The sequence below is a fragment of the Scomber scombrus genome, chromosome 17, assembly GCF_963691925.1.
Source record: "Scomber scombrus chromosome 17, fScoSco1.1, whole genome shotgun sequence".
NCBI lineage: Eukaryota > Metazoa > Chordata > Actinopteri > Scombriformes > Scombridae > Scomber > Scomber scombrus.
This window is the reverse complement of record NC_084986.1, coordinates 3,406,006-3,428,505: the sequence shown is the minus strand read 5'-3', so window position 1 is coordinate 3,428,505 and position 22,500 is coordinate 3,406,006. Positions and strand designations below refer to the sequence as shown.

Sequence of the window (22,500 nt, the reverse complement as noted above, 5' to 3'; positions counted from 1 at the left end):
GAGACCCGGGGAGAGTGAAGGAAGACAACACACACACGCACACACACACACACACACACACACACACACACACACACACACACACACACACACACACACACACACACACACAGACACACACACACACACACACACACACACACACACACACACACACACACACACACACACACACAGACACACACACACACACACACACACACACACACACACACACACAGTACCTAGTTGGGTGAGAGCGGGTCTAATCTGGTGTTCGTAGTGATCCTTTTGGACTTCTTGAAGACAAAGAATCTGAAACAACAGAATATTTAATCTGTGTTATAACATCAAAGGTAAACAGAAGGTACAGATTATATAATATCATCTGGAATGACAGATTAGTAAATGAACATAAAGTCCAGATACTTTTGGGTCATATCTCTTGTATCCTCTCTTTCTCTCACATCAGCGTTGTAATGCTGGATCTCAGCCAGCAGGTTGGGCAGCCGGTGGTCCCAGGACAGCACCCCAGGGTGACAGTGCCGGTACAGGTAGGAATTGTCCTGCAGCAGGTCCTGAGACAGGATGTTATAGGACAGCACTGAGAAATCAAAGCCTGCGCTGCCCCCCGGTGGCAGAGGGTACGCACTGCAGGCAGGAGAGTTCTCCCAGTGTCTCTGAAGAGCTGAGGAGAGAGAGAGAAAAGGGAGAGAGAGAGTGTAAGTAGAGGAAGAGGAGGATGAGTTTAAAGCTGCAGTATGGACTTTTGTCTCCCCCTTCTGGCAGTGAGAGTCATTACAAAAACACTGACAACATGCTCACTTCACATCGCTGCTGTATAACTGTGGATAGATTATTTTTGAACATCACAAAACCTCCATTAAATGATTTGTTTCACTATCAACATTTGATCCATTCAGTCCGATAACATTTGAAAAGTCTAGCAGAGCAAATTATTATTATTACAATTAAATGATCTTACGCCCTTTAAAGCCAGAATGTAACTTTTTATGTGGCTGCAGTCAGTGAACGAGACAAGTGATGGAAACCACTTTTTAAAAGTTTTTGTAAGTTGATTTATTTTCAAAGTGAAACTAAAATGAGCTGAAGTCAGTTTCAGCCTGTGAGATAAAATCTAACTCTGTGTTTTCTGTTCGGTCGACGAGCTTAAACACAGTAAATTAAAGAGTCTGACCTTTCATAGGAACAGGAACTTGCTGCTGTCTGACAGGCGGGCAGGTTCCAGGTGGAGGAGGATGCCTGTTGCCCCCCGCTACCTGCCAGTGGTTTGAGGAGGGGGCTCTGCTGGGGGGGGGCCCTCTGTCCCAGCGGCTGGGTTTGTGCGTGGACTCTGCACGTGGCTCGGGTTTGGACCAGGAGCTGTGAGTCCTGGTTGCTGCAGGCTGTGAGTCTTTATGCCCCCCCCCCTGCTGCTGCTGCGTGCTTCTCCCTCGATGTGGAGTCTCATCTCGAGCTGCTCCGTCTTTTCTCTGCGTGTTACGGTTCCCGTCTCTGTCTTTGCTCCCAGTTTTAGTCCTTTCTTTATCCCTGCTGCTCTCCCTGCTGCTGCCGTTTCCTGCTCCGTGTTTCCCTCCGTCTCCACCTCCATCTTTGTGGCGGTGGTTTGGTCTAAAGCTGTCCGCGTTGGGGTCCAGGTGGCGGTGCTCCTTCTTTGAGCCTCCATCTTTTCCTCCTGCTTTGTGTCCTTCCCTTTCTCCAGCGCTTCCCTTTTCCTCTACGCTCTTCCTCCGTTTCTGAGGCGGCTCTTTGTCGTGCCGCTCCATCAGGGGGCCGGCGGAGGTGTTGAATGAACGGCGGGCGGTGCGACCACTGAACACCTGACTGGTTGTTGCTGCTGCTGCTGGGTGGGAGCGATGAAGTCGAGGAGGCCAGGGAGGAAATCCCCGCACCGTCCACCATGGAGGAGGAGCGGGGAACAAATGGAGGCGGGAGGGGGAGACGGAGGAGGCACTGCTGCTCCTGAAGCCGGCCCTGCAGAGAGCAGGACGGCCGCCGCGAAGGAAGGAGGAGCCGAAGGAGCTCAGCTGGCGAAGGGACATGGAGCGACTGCAGGGAGGAGGAGAGAAGAGCAATACTTATTCCATCACTCTTTGTATACAGCTCAGAAACTGTTTCACCTGTATAAAGAAACTGAATGTTGTTTCTACATGAATCTAGTTTTCACCCATTTGCATGTAAGTAACAGCGATGTGTAAACAGTAAATGGACTGTACTCTTTTCTAGTCTTTTGACCACTCAAAGCACTTTTACACATGTCATATTCACCCACACACACATTCACACACTGATGGAGCAGCTATCGGGAGCAATTTGGGGTTAAGTATTTTGTCCAGGAACGAGCTGGGAAAAAAACCGCAGATCTTCCGATTAGTGGACGACCCAATCTACCTATCAGCCTTGTCCAGCTTGTTGTTCTTGTGCATCCTTCTGAGGATTGTTGTGTGTAAAAACACTGGGCCTCATTCACTTATATTTATTTATGTATTTAGTTAGTTTATTTGTTGTTAGGGACAATGTTAATTAACATAGTACAACTTCAGCTTGTTACAAAGGAGCTGCAGTAACTGATAGAGATTAAAGCTATTTCTGGTTCCCATCTCCTGTCTCTAGTTAGACTTTTAAAAGACAGATAACAACATTACATACAGAACTAATAATGATGGAAAGGAAATATATTATACAAATACAGATAAGTTGACATGTATGCATGCATTAAAGATATGCTGTAGATATAACAGCATAGTAATAACCTCTTAATGTTGCTCTCAGACTGCACCACAATGATGCATTTGACTTGCTGTTGAGTTTTGATAGGAGGAGCCTGAGTGCATCTGTTCCCATTGATTTCAACACCAATAGGAGTTTATAACTGAGAGGTTAGCCATCCAGCTCATTTCTAATGTCCATTAGTAACAAAGCACTTCAGACTATTATCAATCTTAATACATTCGTGAAACCATATTTGAAGTTATGACTGGGCCTGTGGTGATCGTGGCCCTAGCTGAGCTGCTTTTAATGTCTAGTTCAAGTTCAATTTATGACTTTTATTTTGGAAACTTCAACCAGACTTGTGTTATTTATGAGGTAATGTCATTATAAAAAAAATAGAGCACAAATGCTGGTGTGTTTTTATAAGATAATTCAGCCAGTGTTGTTGTGTTTACTTTGTTGACCGGTAACATAATTCCTCTTTTTATATATATTTATAATCCTGACTTGTTAACTAACATTAGCTCTACTCACTTCTCTCCGGCGGTGAAGGACACATCGTTTATATTCCAGTTTTGCATAAAACAGACAAACAATAATCTATAAACACGATTTAAGGTTTAATGTCGGTGAAACTCAAACAAACAGCAGCTCCATGTGTCCCCAACAAAACGCGTAACAGCTGATGTAACAGAAAGAGACGAGGAGGACTTGTGCTGCCTTTAAGGATCTAAGATAAGATTGTATTTCTCATAAATGTCGAGAAAAAATGTGACTCAACTGCGATAGGGAGTATATTAGTGAGATGAGTGTCTTCTTTAAAACATATATGCATAAAATATGTCCCTACATATTGTTTTTTTTTCGTATTATCTCGCTCAACAAATGTTTCCTTTCATGAATGCACCGTTACGTTTTTTCTAGCATATTGTCTTTATTCAAGCGAGGAATTATCTATTTTCCGAATGTACGCGAATGCAGCACTGGAACTCTCTGCACGCGCTGGAACTTGTAGTCTTTGTCGCGTTGCCTAGCAGCGACTGACAGAGCGAACGGACTACAAACGTCACGGTGCGGCAGAAACAGCGGTCCGACTGGAAACGATACTAGCTCACCGGTTCATCGTTTTTTTCTTCATCGAGCGCATCTTAAAATGTCACGATTTCTTACACATTAATTATCCGCCGTTAGGATTTAATCAACACAAATTTGAAGCAGGTGTAAATCTACCATTGTAGCGTTTTTCTTCCTTTTTTCATCGCCTTGAAATTAAAAAGGTTTGCACAAATGAAAAAAAGGTCATCGTACTTACGTAAAAGCGAGCCGCGTCTTGAGAGAACTGCAGGTTTAAAAAATATAAGAGGTCAGCTTCTAATGTGCCACATTTATTCCATGTCGGTAGAGTCCAAAGTTAACCGGCTGCAAACAAATTAATGATTCGCTATGCTGTTAAAAAAGTACAGCTGATCTGAGAGCAGCATGAACACATCCTCCCTCTCCGCAGTGTGTGGGTCCCTCTCTCTCTCTCTCCCCCTCTCTCTCGCTCTAGCTCTCTCCTCAGTTTATTGTGCTTTACATGACAGCAGGAGCATAAAGCAGTGGTGGATTACGGTAATGTGGGACAACGTGTTCTATTCAGTTATTCTAAAGATATAACTAGTATAATGCAAACTGTGTAAATTATATTGTTTTACATTACACATGTGAACATACAGGCTACTTTTTTTTTTTTCAACAATCTGATGCAGAAAGCAAAACAACATGTAGGCTGAAAAAATTAAATGACCAAAAATGGGTACGCACATTTCAGAAAGTTTTGGCAGATAAAGCGTTACCCTAATCCACCATAACTATATTTTTTAACGTTAAATTGTATGCTACACTTTGAATAATAGTTTGTCTTATATAAAAATTGCAAATATTTTGTAAAATATTTTTAAAAATGACATCTACTCCTTCTCCCTCATTTTAAATCCAGACATCTAGAAAGCAGATGTCTCCTCCTTCACTGTGAAGTTCATTCTCAGTGTTTGTGCACTGCAGGCTTCAAGTTTCTACAACACACTTGTGTACTGATCGGGTTTTGACTCCAAACTATGTCACAAATGTTGCTCGTAGCCCGTTAAAATGTTATTTTCAGTGAGGTCAGAGAAACAACTCTGTACACACTTCATTCTGCACAGAGAAGCTCAAACATCCAACTGTAGGAACAAGAAGAATTTACATATTTTTGAGTGTAGGGGGGCTTTAAGTACATTTTTGAAGTAGGGTAGATTAGGGTAATGTGGGACACGTGTTCACCATATTTACATTTGAATCCAATACATTATATCAACATCTTATATCATTATGAAATCCCTGAGATGTTTCCTTGTTAAATCAGAAGACAATTTTTAGATATTGTACTCAAAAGGGAAATGGCACTTATATTAATATTCCTCGTGCCAAATCATTTCAGAATTAGTAGATTTAGTAATGTGGGACACTAGTTTTTAAGCTTAGAAATAATTTGAGTTATACAAAGCAGCTTTATCTGTCAAAACGTTATGAAATGTGCGTACCCATAGTTTTAGGTTAAGAAACTAGTAGCCTGTATGTTAACGTGTAATTTTAAACAATATAATTTACACAGTACGCATGTACTAGTTAGCTTTAAAATAATGGTATAGAAAAAGAGATGAATGCACTGGAGCTTAGTTGTCCCACATTACTCAATGTCCCATTTTACCCTAATCCACCCTATATATATATATATATATATATATATATATATATATATAGTGTCAAATAGTGGAGTAGATGCATTTTGACTTGCGATTGTAATAAAGGTAAGATTAGTAGTTGCTGGTGATTGTAATAGTAGTATTTATAGCAGACAGAGCAGTTCTTGTAGTAATATAACTAATATCATAAAACTGTACATGATGTAGTTTTTACAACAATTGTGGTATTAAAAAGTTATCACAACACATAAGAAACAATTTCAACTTTAAAGTTTATTGATTGCAAAAAGAGTGTGTGACTCTGTGTGTATGTGTGTGTGTGTGTGTGTGTGTGTGTGTGTGTGTGTGTGTGTGTGTTAACTGCACTGGTGGCAGCTTTCAGATTTCTGGTTTTTGTCTGCAAACATCACGGCCATTTCAATAAAATAGAAACAGCCATTAGAAAACTTTTATTCTGGAGTCAAACAGGATATCAAAATGATGCAGTCGATGGTGTCAAACACAGGAAAGTGGGACAAGACGCAGAGAAGCTCCTTTTAAAATCCCTCACGTGAGAAAAACTGATGAGTCTCTCAATGTTGAAGCAGATATTTAGACTCATTATTTTTGTAGGTGTGTAGTTCTCTTCAGCTGAGTGTTGACTCTGCTGGAATTTGAAATGAAAAACCAAAAAGACGGTCACACGACTGAAGGGTCACAACAGCTGCGGTTTGTCCGTCAACAACAACGACCCCCCCTCCCCTCCTCCCCTCCCTACGTCATGTGAGTGAGCTCAAAAATAACAACTATCTCAGGTATGTGACCGACAAACCTCTGTGGACACTTACCTTGAAAATAAAACCTGCTCTCACAGCATAATCACTTTAGTAAATCCTCCTCATGTGAACATGGAAGAATAATGATGGATTAGTGTTTAAAGTGACTGTAAGCTGTATTAAAATAAACACGCTTTAACTTGTGTAGAAAAATGTTCACATGCACGACAGCAGAGTGAAGCACACAGAACACAAAGCAGAACCTCTGACAGCAGACATGAATCTTCTCTCTACCTGTTTGTCTTTATATACACCTGTAGCCCTTTACTGTCTGTGTCACTGATTACTTTCCAATTTAAGTATTTTCGTCACGTCTTTTCAGCAGCGTTTGCTCGACTGAAGCTTTGTTGTTCTCCTTTAGTCTTTTACCCTCTTTTGTATCTTTCCTTTTACCTCATTGCTCTTTCTTTTCTCCTCTTCTTCAATCAAACTGCTGACACGACCAATGACAGCTGCAAAGATTTTATGAGAAAACTGAGGCTGCACACATTCAGCCAAAAAAGCAACTTTTCACTTTTTAAAGAAATGATATTCTCTTAATGCACATTTGAATAAATGAAAATTTAAGTAGGCCTGTCACGATAACTACTTTTATTGGACGATATATTGTCTCAGAAATAATCGCAATAAACGATATTATTGCCACTGATATAATGATAATATAATAGTATAATAATGCAAGAGGGGTTGGAGAGTGGGTGCTACACTTGTGTTAAAACACAGACTGCCATTATAAATTTAGTTGGGGACAGAGTTATTTACCTTTAATTCTTCTGCAGTCTCCACTCAGGACGTGCACAGGGAAGAATGGAGGACTTTAATAGTCTCTTAGCTGCTAATATGAAATGTGGCAATATTGAGGTCAAAAAAATGATCAAGGTCATGTCCATGTATCATATGATAAGTCCATATAAAGACATGTTGACGCTGATAATTACGATAAGTCGATAATTATTGTGACAGGCCTAAATTTAAGAGGGAAATACAAACTAGCCAGATTTTAATCTCTATTGGTGCAAATCAATCAGGGGAGTCTGCAGGATTATGAAATTATGAGGGAAATTTAACGCAATCAGGTTCTGTCAGGTTCCACATTTGAGGTGATTCTGGGTTTGAATCAGCTAACAGGACTGTGTGTGTTGACTTCTATGAAGTTGTGTGGATTCTGTGCTGAGACGACGTGCTTGTAGTTGTAATTTTTGTAGTTTTTAGTTAATAACATAACAGATTCTCTTCATGCTTTAGGAAAAAAAATCCAAACCAAAACCAATCTTTGTCAGATTTTACTCTGTTGAGATCCTGGTCAGGTCTCACAATCCTATCTGAAGGTTGATAGTAAAGACAGTGACAAGTATCAGACCAAGTAACTACAGTATAAATGTGTTGTGCTTGGTTTTTACTCCCAGATTCTTCAACACACTCAAAAAAACAGACAATTCCAATGCAAAAGATTATAAGACACATACTCAGATATTATTTTTCCTCAAGCAAAGTTTCTGTCCAACTCAAATCTTTGACAGGTCAGGGATTTAAGGTGCACTTGGTTTTTTACTCTTCCACAAACCTCAGAACAGCATCAAACACATTTCATATGTGTCTTTGAGCAATATCTTCTTCATCCAGCACACATCTTCAATAACATCAGGATTAGACCTGAAATATAAGCTAACACTTTCCGTTTATAATCAACAGTGAAGAGACATTAAATTCTCTGTTAAGTCTCATCCTTCCCTTCAGCGACCCTCAGCGCAGCACCTTGACATGACGTGCTCATGCATCTTCGCTCTGTCCGAGCAGCTGTCCCTGCTCAGGTCTTTGAGGCGGTGAATGAGGTGGCGGGGTGGGTTTTCGGAGGTGAAAGGTCACAGGGTTAGGGGTCAGGAGAAGGGCACCTCCCATCTCTGTGTGTAGGCGCTCAGTTCACAGGGACTGATGACCAGCATCCGAGAAGAGTCCATCCCGTCCAGAGCCATCTCAGAGTCCAAGCAGAACCGAGAGACGAGGTGCTCCAAGTGAGTCCCCGACTTCTGCCACCGCTGGAACGAAGAGAAACAATTCAAAAAGACGTTTCTACACACGGCTTCATGGCTTCAAGTATTTAACAGAAATATTGGAGTTTGCAGACATCAAACCAAGAATTAACCCTCTTTTATTTTGGCTGATTGATTGCAACACTGTACTGTAGTGAAATGAGGTAAAACTGCAGCAGGCAGAGCTGTAATTAAAGCAGACTTTTTATTGAGGCGCTGCTTGGATGAGTTTATGAATTCGGAAACCTGCAGGCGGCTGAGACATTTCTGAAAATGTGTTCAGTCATGCTCTGCGGGTCAGGTGTATTACTGTATGACGAAGGTGCAATATGCAAAATAACATAAACCTGTCTGTCTGCAGTGAGAGTTGATGTTGCTCTGTCTGGCATACAAAGAAGGAGCGACAACGGCACAAACTGAGGAGCTGATTGAATCTAAATGAGGTGATATTTAATATACAGATGAAGAACTGTTCAAAGTTTAACATAAAAGACTGACAGCTGATCTCTGGGAGGAGCAGTGCAGAAACACAGCAGTAATCAAAGTCTGCATCACATTTCTTGTGAAAGAGAATTTAACCTGGACTGAGACCAGACCCAAATAATTCATAACCAGGTTCTATTAATAAAACAATGTTTCCTTTCACACCTGCACATCAGTTCCAGCAAACATGTTTTTAGTGGTAAAATATGGACATAACCTTCTGTCTTCACTGTCAGTAAAAACCTGTGTCTAAAGTTTTACAATAGACAGAAATAATTAAAGAAAGTCACTGTATACAAACAATGTCACCCAGGGAGGAAGTCCACAGATTTGACCCCAGAATCAAATAATGTAAACAAAACAAAATATAAAAACAGCTGAAACAGTCAAGAAACAACTTGTGCATATTTTCTTTTTATTTTATTCATTTATGACAAAAAAACTGTTGATGGCAAATCTGCCCAAAAAGTATTAAGAATTGTCAGAATAGTTAAGGAGGACTGGAATCAAACACTGCTTATTATAATAATTAATACTCAGAGGTGTGAACCTGGACTTGGATTTTTGGACTCAAGCCAGAATTTACGTGACTCGACTTGATTAAACCAATCACGTGACAGTCTCGTGACTTTACATGAACTTTAGACTTCTGGAAAAACTTGATGACTTGAAGCTAAAAGATTTAAAATTATTAGTAATGAGTAACTTCTTAATTTTCCTGTCAACAGATCAAGTTATGCAAGCAGGAGAGAAAGGTATGAAAGATAATGACTTGTTTCACTCTGGACTTCATACTTTAGACTTTAGACTTTATGTTTGACTTGAAAAAACAATGACTTTGTCCAAATCCTTACTATCACTAACACAGATTACAGCATATGACTGAGTCGAATCAAAAACTAAGAGTGTCATTAGAGTCAATAGCATAACTGTACACACAACCTGTGATTCCCAACTCTCGCCACTAGATGGCGGTGTCTACTGACTTTTGGTTTGATTTGATTGTTCTTTGACCAAACAGGCTGAGTGTGTGATTGTGATTGTGAGTGTAAATGTGTGTGTGTGTGTGTGTGTGTGTGTGTGTGTGTGTGTGTGTGTGTGTGTGTGTGTGTGTGTGTGTGTGTGTGTGTGTGTGTGTGTGTGAGTCGTTGTGCGTGTCGGTGCATTATTCATAGCTGGATTCTTTAGCTGGAAAACAAAGCGACAGATATGATCTGACATGAAAAGAGGCTTTTATCCAGCAGTGGGTCTGAAACCAACTCATCAGAGAGAGACAGAGGGGGGGAAAGAGAGAGAGAGAGAGAGAGGGGGGGGGGGGGGAGGAGCAGATTGACAGATAAAGGAATAAAGAAAGAGTGAAAAACAGACACAAGAAAGAAAAACAGAATCAGGGCCTGTGTGTGTGTGTGTGTGCGTGTGAATTGTGTGAGTATGTGATATCTGTATATGTATCTTTGTGCAAGTGTGTGTCTGTAATTCGTGTGTGCACATGGATTTGTGTGTTTGTGTGTATGGTGGCCATATTGTGTTTGCTGAGCCTCTGAAGCGTATCGCTGTCATGTATCTTGATCTCGTACGCCTTGTAACAACACATAGACACGCGCGCGCACACACACACACACACACACACACACACACACACACACACACACACACACACACACACACACACATACACATACACAGGCTTTGTTCTGTAAATCTGCATTGTGGGTCTGCTGCGGCGCTGTCATGATGACACGCTCATCACAGTGTAGCGAGCGGCCGCAGATCTTTTTAATTGAAAAAAAAAAAGATGGAGGGATAATTAAAAAGCAAATCAATTAGTATTCACCTCATTACAGGCTGCTGCAGCACTGCTGACGTCGGCCTGCGAGAACAACAGTTTGCATCTTTCTCCACACGCCACTATCTCTACTGTACATACATTTCTCCCTACCCAGGATGCACCGGGCTTGCCCTCAGGTCATCGGCCCGTCACAGGATGAACACAGACTCAACCTGAAATCTCTTCCTGTGGGGACTTTGCAGGTTTTACATTTTTCATGGCCTGCTTTTCCTACTTCAGATGACTTCGAGATTGGACTTCTTCCTGGTTTGTTAATGTTGTTTAACTAAAGAGCTCGAGAGTGGAGGACGTTAATCCACTCGTACAAACAGATTCATCCTTAATTAGTCGCTTGGTAAAGTTAGTAAAAAGAACATCGGTGATAGATTTTTATCACAGGTGCAAATGAAATTCCCGATGGTCCGGGCCTGTCGTCTGAGTCATGTACAGTCCGCCTCTCTCCACGCTAGCAAACAGTATGAGTCACCAAAGTAGACAGAAGCTGATATTGTGAGAGGAAATGAATGTATGCGAGAGGTGTTGAAGCTGTGTGAGAGAGAGCGATGATATGAGTTCCACATGGGTCTTAAAAGTGAGTCAGGTTTAACTGTCTACCAGCGTTAATGAGAGTAAAATCAAGCTCATTCATTAAATTAAAAAAAATAGATGAGATGCTTTATGTTCATATAACTTGATGGTAACTCAACTTTGAAGATTCACACATTTTCATAACTAGATGAAGATGTCAAAAAGCTGCTGGTAAAAAAAAAGGGAAGTGGGGAACTCTTATTTTGAAGGCCCGTCCTTTTGAAGAACTTCATCGCGCAGTATAACTCGGTCTCTCTCTCGCCTGTGTGTCAACATTTCCTCTCAGCTTTTCGCACCTCATATAAAAAACACTCGACTCCAGAACTGCAATGCCCACATATGAGATTATTCATAGTTTAAATGTGTACAAATAAATACATTAATAGAATGTACGTGTGTTAAAAAATTAACTTCTTGGACTTGCAGCATTAATATGACCAAACCTCTCAGCTTAATGTGAGAAAAGTTTCGGATAAAAGTACTAAAATATTCTTGATGGCCAGTGTGTGAATGTGTGAGTGTGTATGTGTGTGTGTGTAACAGGAAATGCAAGTGTGTGTTTTCATGCCTGTTTTGCTGCAAAAAGAATTTCCTCTTACGGGACAATAAAGATCTGAACTGAGGTGTTTCAAGCTGCTCACTTTTGAATTTGAATAGGTGGATATTGACTGCAGGTGCGGGGCAGATCAATGGCTATAGTACAGATACCATCGATACTAAGTCTTGTTTTGGTGCTTATACGTGTATCAATAAGAATGCGTCAAAGGGGATCGGTCTCATTCTGGACACAGTCCATGTTTCTCTGCTGCTGTTACTCAAACCTGGTTATGCAGCATTTTAGTATCTAATAAGGCTTCAAATTCACAGATCATGTCTCATTGGTACCTGAAGCAACGCGCCTCCAGCAGTGCAGCCTGATGTGTGTTTTTTTTAAATCTCAGAGTGTCTGCAAAGCATCTGCATTACATTCAATATTTAAGATAACAGTGCATCAGCGACTTTTTAATAAAATGAGCATCAATATTGGTGATTTTGGCTCTTATATTACTTATTATTACTCTCTGTTGTAGTCTGTTTACTTCTGCGTCTTCACCACCTTCTCTCTCTCTCTCCCTATCCATCTGTCTTTCTTTGTGTCCCTCATCTCATCACCCTCTCCATCTCTCTCTATCCTGAATTTAACCTCACGCTGTATTTCTTCCTCCATCTCCCTCCCTCCCTCCCTCTCTCTCTCTCTGTCCTCCTCGTCTCTGTGTCTCTCCACCAGTCAGCTCCAGGCTGTTTCTTCACTGGATCTTCGTTCTAATTAGCTATCATCACTCTACTTCCTGCCTTCTGACACACACATATAAACCCACACACACACAGCTAAACTCTCTCTCTTTCTTCCTTCACTTTGCCTGCGTCTCCTTCCTCTACACCTCTAGTTGTTTACTTTCTTTTTTATCTTCCTTCTACCTTTTATTTATTTATTCTCTTACTTATTTTATCTTCTGTCTTCTCCTTTTTCCTTTTGTCTTAATTCTTTCTTATTCCTTCCCCCTGTCTTTGTTCCTTCCTTCCTTTTTTAAAATCTTTCTTACTTCCTTTTTACCTCTCCTCTCTCTCTCCTTTCAACTTCCTCCTCCTTTCTCTTTATCCTTTTTGTCTGACTGCCTGTATTTCTGTTGTTGTTCTGTTTTGCTCTCTTCCTGTCTTAAAGCTGCTGTATGTAAGAATAAGTCTGTCATGTAATACCACTTTATACCTCAGGGGGCGATAATGAGTCACTGTATTGTCTGGTCTGCCCTCAGTTTAACATCCTCTCATGTTAGACTGACAGCAGACTGCTATAGTGACTCACTATCGCCTCTTGAGGTATAAAGTGTTACTACAAGACGAGCCTGGCCTATTCTTACATATAGCAGCTTTAAGCCTAAAACATAACAGTGTTGTATGGCGTGTGCTCACAGGGTCGGAAACGTGCAGGGACAGAATACACCACTGTCTTTTTTTTTTCTGTCGCACTCCAGAAAAACAACACATTTTCCCCTGCTTCCCTCCATCAGTCATTTTGTGACAGCACATCTTCTTCAGTGGTGTTGTTACTGACACGTCAGTCTCAGCACAGTGAAGACAAACTAGATTGGTTAATCAGGGGAGGAATCAAGTAGAAAAACCAACCCTCCTGATTCACTTTCTCTCTGTCACTTTCTTCTTTATGCTTCTCACTTTGCTGCGAGCTCCTCGGCCGTCTGCTCCATGCACGCAGTGACGTGTTATATGATGCTCTGCTGCGTTATGTGGCCAATTTAAGACTTCACACTTCCGTTCTTTCCTCCAGCTTTTCCTTTCTACATCTACCTTTTCTGTTTTTCTTCGTTCCTTATATCCTTTCTCCTTTTCCTCTGGCTATCACCCTTTCTTCTTCATCATCACTCACCGCCTTTCCCTTCCTCTTTCCCTTCATTTCCTTTTCTCTGGTTTTCCTTCCTCCTTTTCTTTCTCTCTGGCCACTTCATCTTTCTCACCAGTCCCCAATGACTCATAGATCAAATAGCACATAATAACAGCAATGACAAACATGGGAGTGAATCATACACACACACACACACATGCACACACACACACACACACACACACACACACACACACACACACACACACACACACACACACACACACGTACATCAACATGCAAACAGCACGCTTTTCATGTCTGATATCATAACCAAAAGATTTGTTTTAGATTGCAAGAATCCAGATGGGATTAACAAGCACACACACACACACACACACACACACACACACACACACACACACACACACACACACACACACACACACACTTAAGCACATTTTCAATGCAGACTGAACAGTTGGTGAAGTGTAATGGGATCATTTTCAGCTACCTCTCTCTCTACAGCGACTTACCTCCCTCCTCTACCACTCCTACTCGCTCTCCCTCTGTTTCTCTCTTACTCCTCTTTTGTCTATCTTGCTTCACCTCTCCACCTGTGCCTCTCTTCCTCTTCCTCCTCCTCCTTCTCTCTCTCTCTCTCTCTCTCTCTCGGGTGATTTATTGGTTGTCAAGTTGTACTCTGCTGCAGGGCCTTCTGGGATGCCGTCAAGGTGCCCAGTGGTCAGGTAATGACAAGTGTGTGTGTGTTAAGAGTATTTCAAGGTCCGTGTCCAAAAATATGTCAAGCATCTGCCCCTGCAGTGTGTATGAGCGTGTGTGTGTGTGTGTGTGTGTGTGTGTGTGTGTGTGTGTGTGTAATAACCATCTTTAGACAAATTTAGCTTTGGATTAATTAACATTTTGATGAATTTATCAGCGATATGATATATGGTAGTAACTCGCCTGCAGCAGCCACATACCACCTGTCTGCCTGTACTGTGTGTGTGTGTGTGTGTGTGTGTGTGTGTGTGTGTGTGTGTGTGTATGCAGACCTGCTTGCCGTCAGCCATGTTGCAGGGCAGCATCAGGACCTGGGAGGCAGGGAAGGTGGTGGACAGAGACAAACAATGCTGCTGCTGACGGATCTGCTGCCCGTGAGTGTAAACCCACTCCTGCAGGGGGAGAGAGAGAGAGAGAGAGAGAGAGAGAGAGAGAGAGAGAGAGAGAGAGAGAGAGAGAGAGAGAGAGAGAGAGAGAGAGAGAGAGAGAGAGAGAGAGAGAGAGAGAGAGAGATGTTGTTTCTGATTAGCAGTTATGAATGTAAAGTGATTCATATAAATGATGGAGAGGTGAGAGAGAGATGGACAGATAACACAGTGATGTTTATTTCTATGTTGTATTCTTTTATTTGACAGCTGTAGTAATTATTTACTTTCCAAATAAAGATTTTACATCCAAAAATGGCAATAAAAATAAAGATGTAACACAGATTCTACACTCATTTGTCATTGTCGGACATTATTGTGCAGCTGTAACAGCCTCGGCTCCTCTGTTTTAAGGTTCTCCACCAGATGTCAGAGCCTGGCTGCAGGGATTCACTCCCACTTAGCCACAAGAACATCAGTGCGGTCCAACACTGATGCTGGGTGAAAGGGTCTGGCTCACAGCTCCTGCTCTAGTTCATCACTAAGGTGTTGCATGGAGTCGAGGTTCGGGGATATCTGCAGGCCAATCAAGTTCTTCCACACCAGACTGGGAAAATAATTTATTTACAGAGTACTGACTCTGTGCACGGGGGGGAACTGTCATGTTGAAGCAGGACACAGTCTTCCACAAAGTGATGCACTGTTGTCTGCTGCAGCATTAAGATTTCCCTTTACTGGGACTACGGGACCCAGACCATAAACAATAGGCTCCAGTATTTATGTTTCTGGTCTCAGAGTCTGTGATTCTGACAGATTAAGCTCTGCAGTAGTAAAACCTAGGGTAGCACAACCTGTTCATGCTAGACTTGACTTGAGTTCAATTTTGAATATTTTTATATTTTATAAGTAAAGGTTCTGAATCTTTTGTTTAAACACAGAGAACACTCTCTCATGCAAGTGAATGGGAAGGTAAGTCCAAACCTTTGACTCTATATAAATAACCAATATAGAGAATAATAAAGGAAAACAGATTGTCAGCTCACTTAAGGGTAATAATATATACTATTTCATTCTATACTATGATATCCATTATTAATACTTTAGAGAAAAGATGAATGAATAAATACAAAAGAGAAATAAAAACATAGTATATAGTATAATATGTTATTATATACTTACAGTTGCAATAAAACGCACCTATTCTGACTGGCATACTCTGTCTCACACTGACTATTCAGTCACATTCATATTTATTTATTTATCTTTGTAAAATTATACTAACTTCCACATTACTCTTTGCTGATTTATTATGTTTGATGCATGTTGTTGTTGTTTTATGTGTCTTGTGAGGTGTGTTTAGGCGCCTTTAAATAAAATTTATTATTATTATTATTATTTTTGTTATAATTGATATTCAGCCTCACTGAATGTCAGAAAGAAAACTGCTATGTAAATGTCATCTCTGCTATGTAGACATATAGTATATAGTGAAGTAATGGCATCCTGAGCAGTGAATGAAGTCACACTCCGTCTCTGTTTCTCTGTTTTGATATCTAGTCCAGCATTGTGTGCATATTAGTGCGTATGAGTTCCTCCGAGTCGCATCACAAACTTTCTCAAATTACAGTTAAACAGTTTCTGAAAACCTTTTAGGCAAGAAATACAGTACATCTTGATCTATATTCAATCAGCACTGCCTACTTTGACAGTTTGATGAGTTTCGTGAGTTGTTCAGGGACTGTTTTAAATGACGCACACATGTTTTTGTCTAAGATGTTGGTGCTATAGTGCGACACCTAGTGGCTGAATGTTGCGTACTGCAACTATAAAGTGTGGAATATACAATACGTAAAGTGATATACAGTATAAGTCTGTCTAATAATGGAACACAGACAGAGAGAGAGAGAGAGAGAGAGAGAGAGAGAGAGAGAGAGAGAGAGAGAGAGAGAGAGAGAGAGAGAGAGAGAGAGAGAGAGAGAGAGAGAGAGAGACAGAGAGAGAGAGAGAGAGAGAGAGAGAGAGAGAGAGAGAGAGAGAGAGAGAGAGAGAGAGAGAGAGAGAGAGAGAGAGAGAGCATTGCAGCAGTAGCTATAGTGCTGATATATATTCATATCCACTCTGGCTACTGAATATCCACACAGTGACACCTGCTCTCCCTATGTGTGTGTGTGTGTGTGTGTGTGTGTGTGTGTGTGTGTGTGTGTGTGTGTGTGTGGGCATTACTACATTCCTGTGTAGCTATTTCAGTCTGATGCAGAGCTGTAAGTGTGTATTGTTACTGTATTTTCTATTTGGCTGATTTGAACTGCTGCAACATTCATCTGCAGACACACACACACACACACACACACACACACACACACACACACACATACACGCGCACACATGCACCGTCACACATGCATGAGCATCATTACAGGCAGGCAAAACTAAGGAGGTCAAGGTTCAAAGCAACAGAGCCCTGATGTATTAATGATCATGTACAAGAAAGACGTGTTAGGAAAGAAAATGAGAGCTAAGAGGAGCAACATGAACACACACACACACACACACACACACACACACACACACACACACACACACACACACACACACACACACACACACACACACACACACACACACACACACACACTGGAGAATGTGTAACTAGGTCAGGGTTATTATAGCTGGCAGGATCCATGGTAAATTTAACCTGTCTGGTGTTCATGTTTGTGTGTTTTCAAGGGCTTTCAGCACCCTTGGGGGGGCAGACAGTAAAAAAAAGGTCACACCAATATAAATCATATCTTCACACACATTCACATAATTTAATAATAGCAATACTAACGACTTAATTAGCTGTTTTAATTACTGCCATGTTATTATTACAGGATAAAGACATCATTAGACAATACTATTATATGACTAGATAATTAATAATGGTTGTATTTAGTATGGTGTATTTTTAAATGTTCATTTAGGCTATAAAATAGTCACAAAACCTAAATGAGGTCTCATTTAGTCTGTCATCAAATAAACAATGATATGAAACATAGAAAAGCAGCAATTATTTCACTGTAGACGCAATTTGTTTTTTTTTGGCTCTTTCACTTGATAAAAAACGTTTTTAATGAATCAAGCAATCAGTACAGTTATCATAGTGAGAGTTACTGCATTATAATTAGGTATAAGTTGTCTGATAGGCCTGCTGAAGTGATGGAGCGTGATGGCTGCTTGACAAAGGGACAGTGGGAAGTGTTTTCAGAGCAGCTCTGTGATATATGGAGCTTTATCTTAAATATCTCAACGCTGTGGGGTTTATTTCAGCATATGATTGATTTATTGAACTGCAGCAAAGAGAATGACATTAGAGGTTAATTGGTGCTGTAGCTCAATATATCTTCTCTGCGGGAGGCTCCCAGGCTTCAGTTACTGAGTTTACACGCTGCTAAATATTCAGTGTGGTATGAAACACAATCCAGCCAGCAATTTCACTCTGTACATTTGTTACATTAGCACACATTTAGACTTATTCTTGTGTTCTTTCATTTTATTTATTAAGATTTACATTCGCTTCATCATTGCAGAGGCTTTTCTTCCTGAGGTCCAATCACAGCACAAACTAACAGACGACAAAAAACAATAATAATCCTATCTTTACATATATTCTATCATCATATACTATAATAACATATTCTTTTAGCCCATGTTTATATGAATAATGCTATAAAATGTATTTAATTGTATTCCTTCATAATGTTTCATTCTATATTTATACTATGCACATTGTACTAGATTACATTTATTATTTATTACTACACTTGCTAATATCTGTGAGCTGAACTATTTGATGTATTTGTTATTTATATGTATTTATTTATGTATCTATGTTGTGAACTCGCTCTTCTGCATTGTTCTTGTGTTGCTGTGATTTGTAATTGCATCACATCTTCATTTAATCAGACACATCATGTCTCTGTGTTGTATTGACTGACTGCAGTGGAGTGATGAGTGGAAGACCAACTGTTCAGTGAATACATGTTTTTGCGTGTTTTTAAGCTAATAATCAGAGTCATTGGTTAGCAGGTAAACACACTCCTCCACTTAGTGTAGTTAAACATGAAGCAGAGCATGCACGCTCAGCAGAGCTGTTCCCCGGATGAATAAAAGATTAAAAACAAAATGCACTTTGGCTCAAAATAACACTGACACCTGCAGCGCTGTGTACAAAGCTTTGAGAGAGTAAGCTTTCTTTTTTTTTTTGAGAAAGTTGACTGAGCTGCCCTAATTCATGCACTCACACATTCAGAGCTGACAGCAGAAATCATTCAACCTCAGCCTCATGCCTGCATGTGCACTCATTACATTTGGGCCAAATTGAGTTCAGAATGATGTGTTTGTGGCTCAGCGGGTTGCATTTCATGCCCGTCAGTCTCCTGCTCCTGCATCTTATATTTCTGCTCCGTTATCACCTTTAAATGATGTGAAAGTTCAGATTAATGGAACAGAAGAATACATTTGAATCCTCAGATGAATGGCATTACCAGCAAACTGCTCTGTTTTCTGCTGCTGTAGGTTCACAAATTGGTCTCTCTGCTTCCTCTGCTATTGATTTCTTCCTGGGTGTGAATGTTGCTGGAAAATGGCGACTCAGAGAGAAATTTTCCCTCTTTGTGTTTGATGGAGTGAAAGCAGAATCTGTAAGTTTACAATGGAAACTTACAGATTTCTGATCAGATTTTCATATTAAACTCTTCTGTAGCTGCTAAAAATGTCACATTGTGTACATTCGGAACATTTTCCAGAGAAACAAAGACAACATCAAAAGCTGTGTCAGCGATTACGGCTGCAACTAACGATTATTTTCATTATTGATTAACGTGCCGGTCATTTTCTCCATGAATTGCTTTGTCAGTAAATGTCAGAAAGTATAAAAACAGCTTGGGGTCACTTCCTGTTTCAGAGTCACATATTTGGTTTAGATAATAATTTACTAGTAATACTAATATAAATGAGGTGAGAAATACATAACATACAACATATTGCTGAAGATTATACAATAAATATGATGAATAAACAACACACAACAGTAACAATATGCTATACTGTAAACATCTTATATGATACAATTACAATAAATCTCAATACTCATTTCCATTGAGGATACATTGTGAAACTTACACTGACAAGCAAAACCCTATTTATTAAATCTGATATATTATCAACAGTTTGACCCTCATGCTAAAACTACTGACCCCTTGAACAGAGTGGGAGTTTGTTTATAGCTCTAACACCATCTAACAAACTGAGATAAATGTCATTTTTCTTCCAAAATGACCTGTGTGTGTTAAACAAACTAAGATTATGAGCATTTGCTGATCTCAACCCATATAGTTGAGTTTAGACAACTAAAAGTATTCAGTTATGGTTTGGAGGAGATCATGGTAATGAGTGTTGGTGGATGACAGGATGCAACAACACTTTAGTTTCTGAGAAGGTCACAATAGATCCTTGTCAAGAAAATATAATAATAGGTCATTTTACACTAAGTGTTTGAATAAATGCTGTTTAATATTAGGCAACGTCAGTCTGGAGATGTTGCTGCTCTTTGTAGAAGCATCACAAGTTCGCATAAATGTGACTGAAATGAAAACTAAGAAACACCAAGAATGACAACAAACATAGTTTTCTTGGAAATTCTGACACTTCTTTCCTTTTGGGAAGAAACTAAACAGAAAAATGAATAACTTTTTTCATGTACAAAGACATTCCCACCTGGGAGGTGACGGGTTCAAACCAGCCTGCTGAACATGAACAAACAGGGATGAAGAACCTTCCTTCCAGGCTTCTCCACAGCAGCTGATGAGGGAGAGTTTCTCATTTTCACTCACTCACACACACACACACACACAGTCTCCAGTTGTTTTCCGTGTGAGTTTTGAGATTTGAACCAGCGACCCTCCAGTCATTGGCTGGCCTCTCAGGCCTTCAGGCATTTCAGCTGCTGACACGTTGGCGCTCAGTGTGGCGGCTTGTTAGAGCGGATCACAGCCTCCACACTCACACTAAACACGGAATAATGAGAATCCTACGGGTATTAATTATGGCTGAGCGAAGGCAGAATCCACACACACACACACACACACACACCCACAAACACACACACACACACACAAAAAAAAAAAAACACACACACACACACATACATACATACATACAGGCTCTTTGGTGTGTTTCTGTGCTACAAGTAAAAATGAGCACAGTAAGAGCAAGTTTGACGCACATGTACTCACAGAAAAATAACTGGACAAGCACACTCACGTGAACACGCACACACACGTGAACACTCACACACACGTGAACACGCACACACACGTGAACACGCACACACACTTGTACACGCACAGCTGCACAGTCACACAACTTCATACACGCTGCCTGTCAGTCACTCAGACACACACTTTCCTGTACAATGCTGAGCTCACACAAACACACGCACACACACACACACACACACACACACACACAGACACACACAGACACACACACACACACCTAACCGTAACCACTTCATGTCTAACCCTAACTTTAAGCAGGACCTCAGATATGACGTTTTGCCTCATTAGGACTGGGCTTTGGTCCCCATGAGGACTACTGTTCCTGACAAGGTTGGTGTTTATACCGGAAAAGGTCCCAATGAGGTTACAAAAGTGTGTGTGGGTGTGTGTGTGTAGCCATGTGTGTGTTCTCGCAAATACATGTGTGTGCTCAGAAAATGGAGGGTTGGAGTCAGTTTGCTGATTGCTGTACTGCTGTTCTCAAATCAATGAAAGACTGTTAGCCTGTTTTTCCCCCATCTCTCTGACGCACACACACACACACACACACACACACACACACACATACACACACACGCCTTCTAGTGTAAGCTTGTTATGTTTTAGTTTGACGACTCTATTTAACAGGAATCTTATTTACATGAACTAATGACCAGTGAGTCACAAACAGAGGTTGAACATATTCTATCATCCATCTAAAGTGAAACAGTTTTTTTTTTACACAGTACTTTGAGTGTACTGTATAGAATATGTCTGTTTAGAAGATGTCCTTTAAGTCCAACATAGGTATAAAAAAAGACTACTGAAGGAAATACCAGATTCATTTGAAAGATGCTAAAATTATAACAATCTGACACACACATAGCGGCTTCATGCAACACAGATGGTTTAAACAAGTTGTGACTGAACAGTTCATGGAGCTGGTTTCATGAACATTTGCACATGATTGAAAACCAAAGCTGATGTTTAAGGTTTGTTTTGACTGTTTGTAGAAAAACAGTTAAACTCTATTCCAGGAGTAAACTGTCTTTCTGTTCACTGTTCTTCACAGCAGCAAGAGCACAGACTCACCTGGTTGATGGCGGGGACTCCCTCTGTTCCTATGCAGGGAGCCAGAGTGAGCACAGGCTGCTCCTGGCCCTCCACTTTGCGATACTCCAGACAGTTCTGCCTCTGTTTGATCACCCCAGACTGAGAGTCAGAGTCGTCTGGCACCCTGATGGAGGGAACACAACAGAGAATTCACTCAGTTAAAGCCTCAGTATAACTGGAGATACAAACTATGTGTCTCAAATCTCAAATAAAACCAAAACTGCCTGGCTAGACACCTCTAGAGGTAAGTGAGAAGATATGAGTTGCCGTAATTAGAGTGAACTGACCCTTTAATCCCCAGCAGAAGGGTTTTAGAGGAAATGGTCTGACACTAACAGCTTCACTGAGAGGAGACAGAAGAACCCAATCATCTCCACCTTGGTC

At 40.6% G+C, this 22,500-nt stretch overlaps 2 protein-coding genes across 3 annotated transcripts in view; both read right to left on the bottom strand.

The window, feature by feature from the left end:
• The window catches only part of angel2 (angel homolog 2 (Drosophila)), an 8,490-nt gene extending 5,119 nt beyond the window's left edge, over positions 1-3,371 (bottom strand). For both annotated transcript variants that reach the window (XM_062437650.1, XM_062437651.1), the window contains exons 1-4: positions 3,247-3,371; positions 1,178-2,049; positions 447-667; positions 225-294 (exon numbers count right to left, since the gene is read on the bottom strand). In XM_062437650.1, coding sequence (XP_062293634.1) covers positions 225-294; positions 447-667; positions 1,178-2,049; positions 3,247-3,293 — 1,210 coding nt within the window. In that variant the 5' untranslated portion in view covers positions 3,294-3,371. The remainder of the gene's footprint in view (positions 1-224; positions 295-446; positions 668-1,177; positions 2,050-3,246) is intronic.
• A 2,504-nt stretch (positions 3,372-5,875) lies between these two features.
• The window catches only part of galnt14 (UDP-N-acetyl-alpha-D-galactosamine:polypeptide N-acetylgalactosaminyltransferase 14 (GalNAc-T14)), a 182,689-nt gene continuing 166,064 nt past the window's right edge, over positions 5,876-22,500 (bottom strand). Inside the window, exons 13-15 of the mRNA XM_062437652.1 lie at positions 22,096-22,240; positions 14,612-14,731; positions 5,876-8,286 (exon numbers count right to left, since the gene is read on the bottom strand). Coding sequence (XP_062293636.1) covers positions 8,128-8,286; positions 14,612-14,731; positions 22,096-22,240 — 424 coding nt within the window. The 3' untranslated portion in view covers positions 5,876-8,127. The remainder of the gene's footprint in view (positions 8,287-14,611; positions 14,732-22,095; positions 22,241-22,500) is intronic.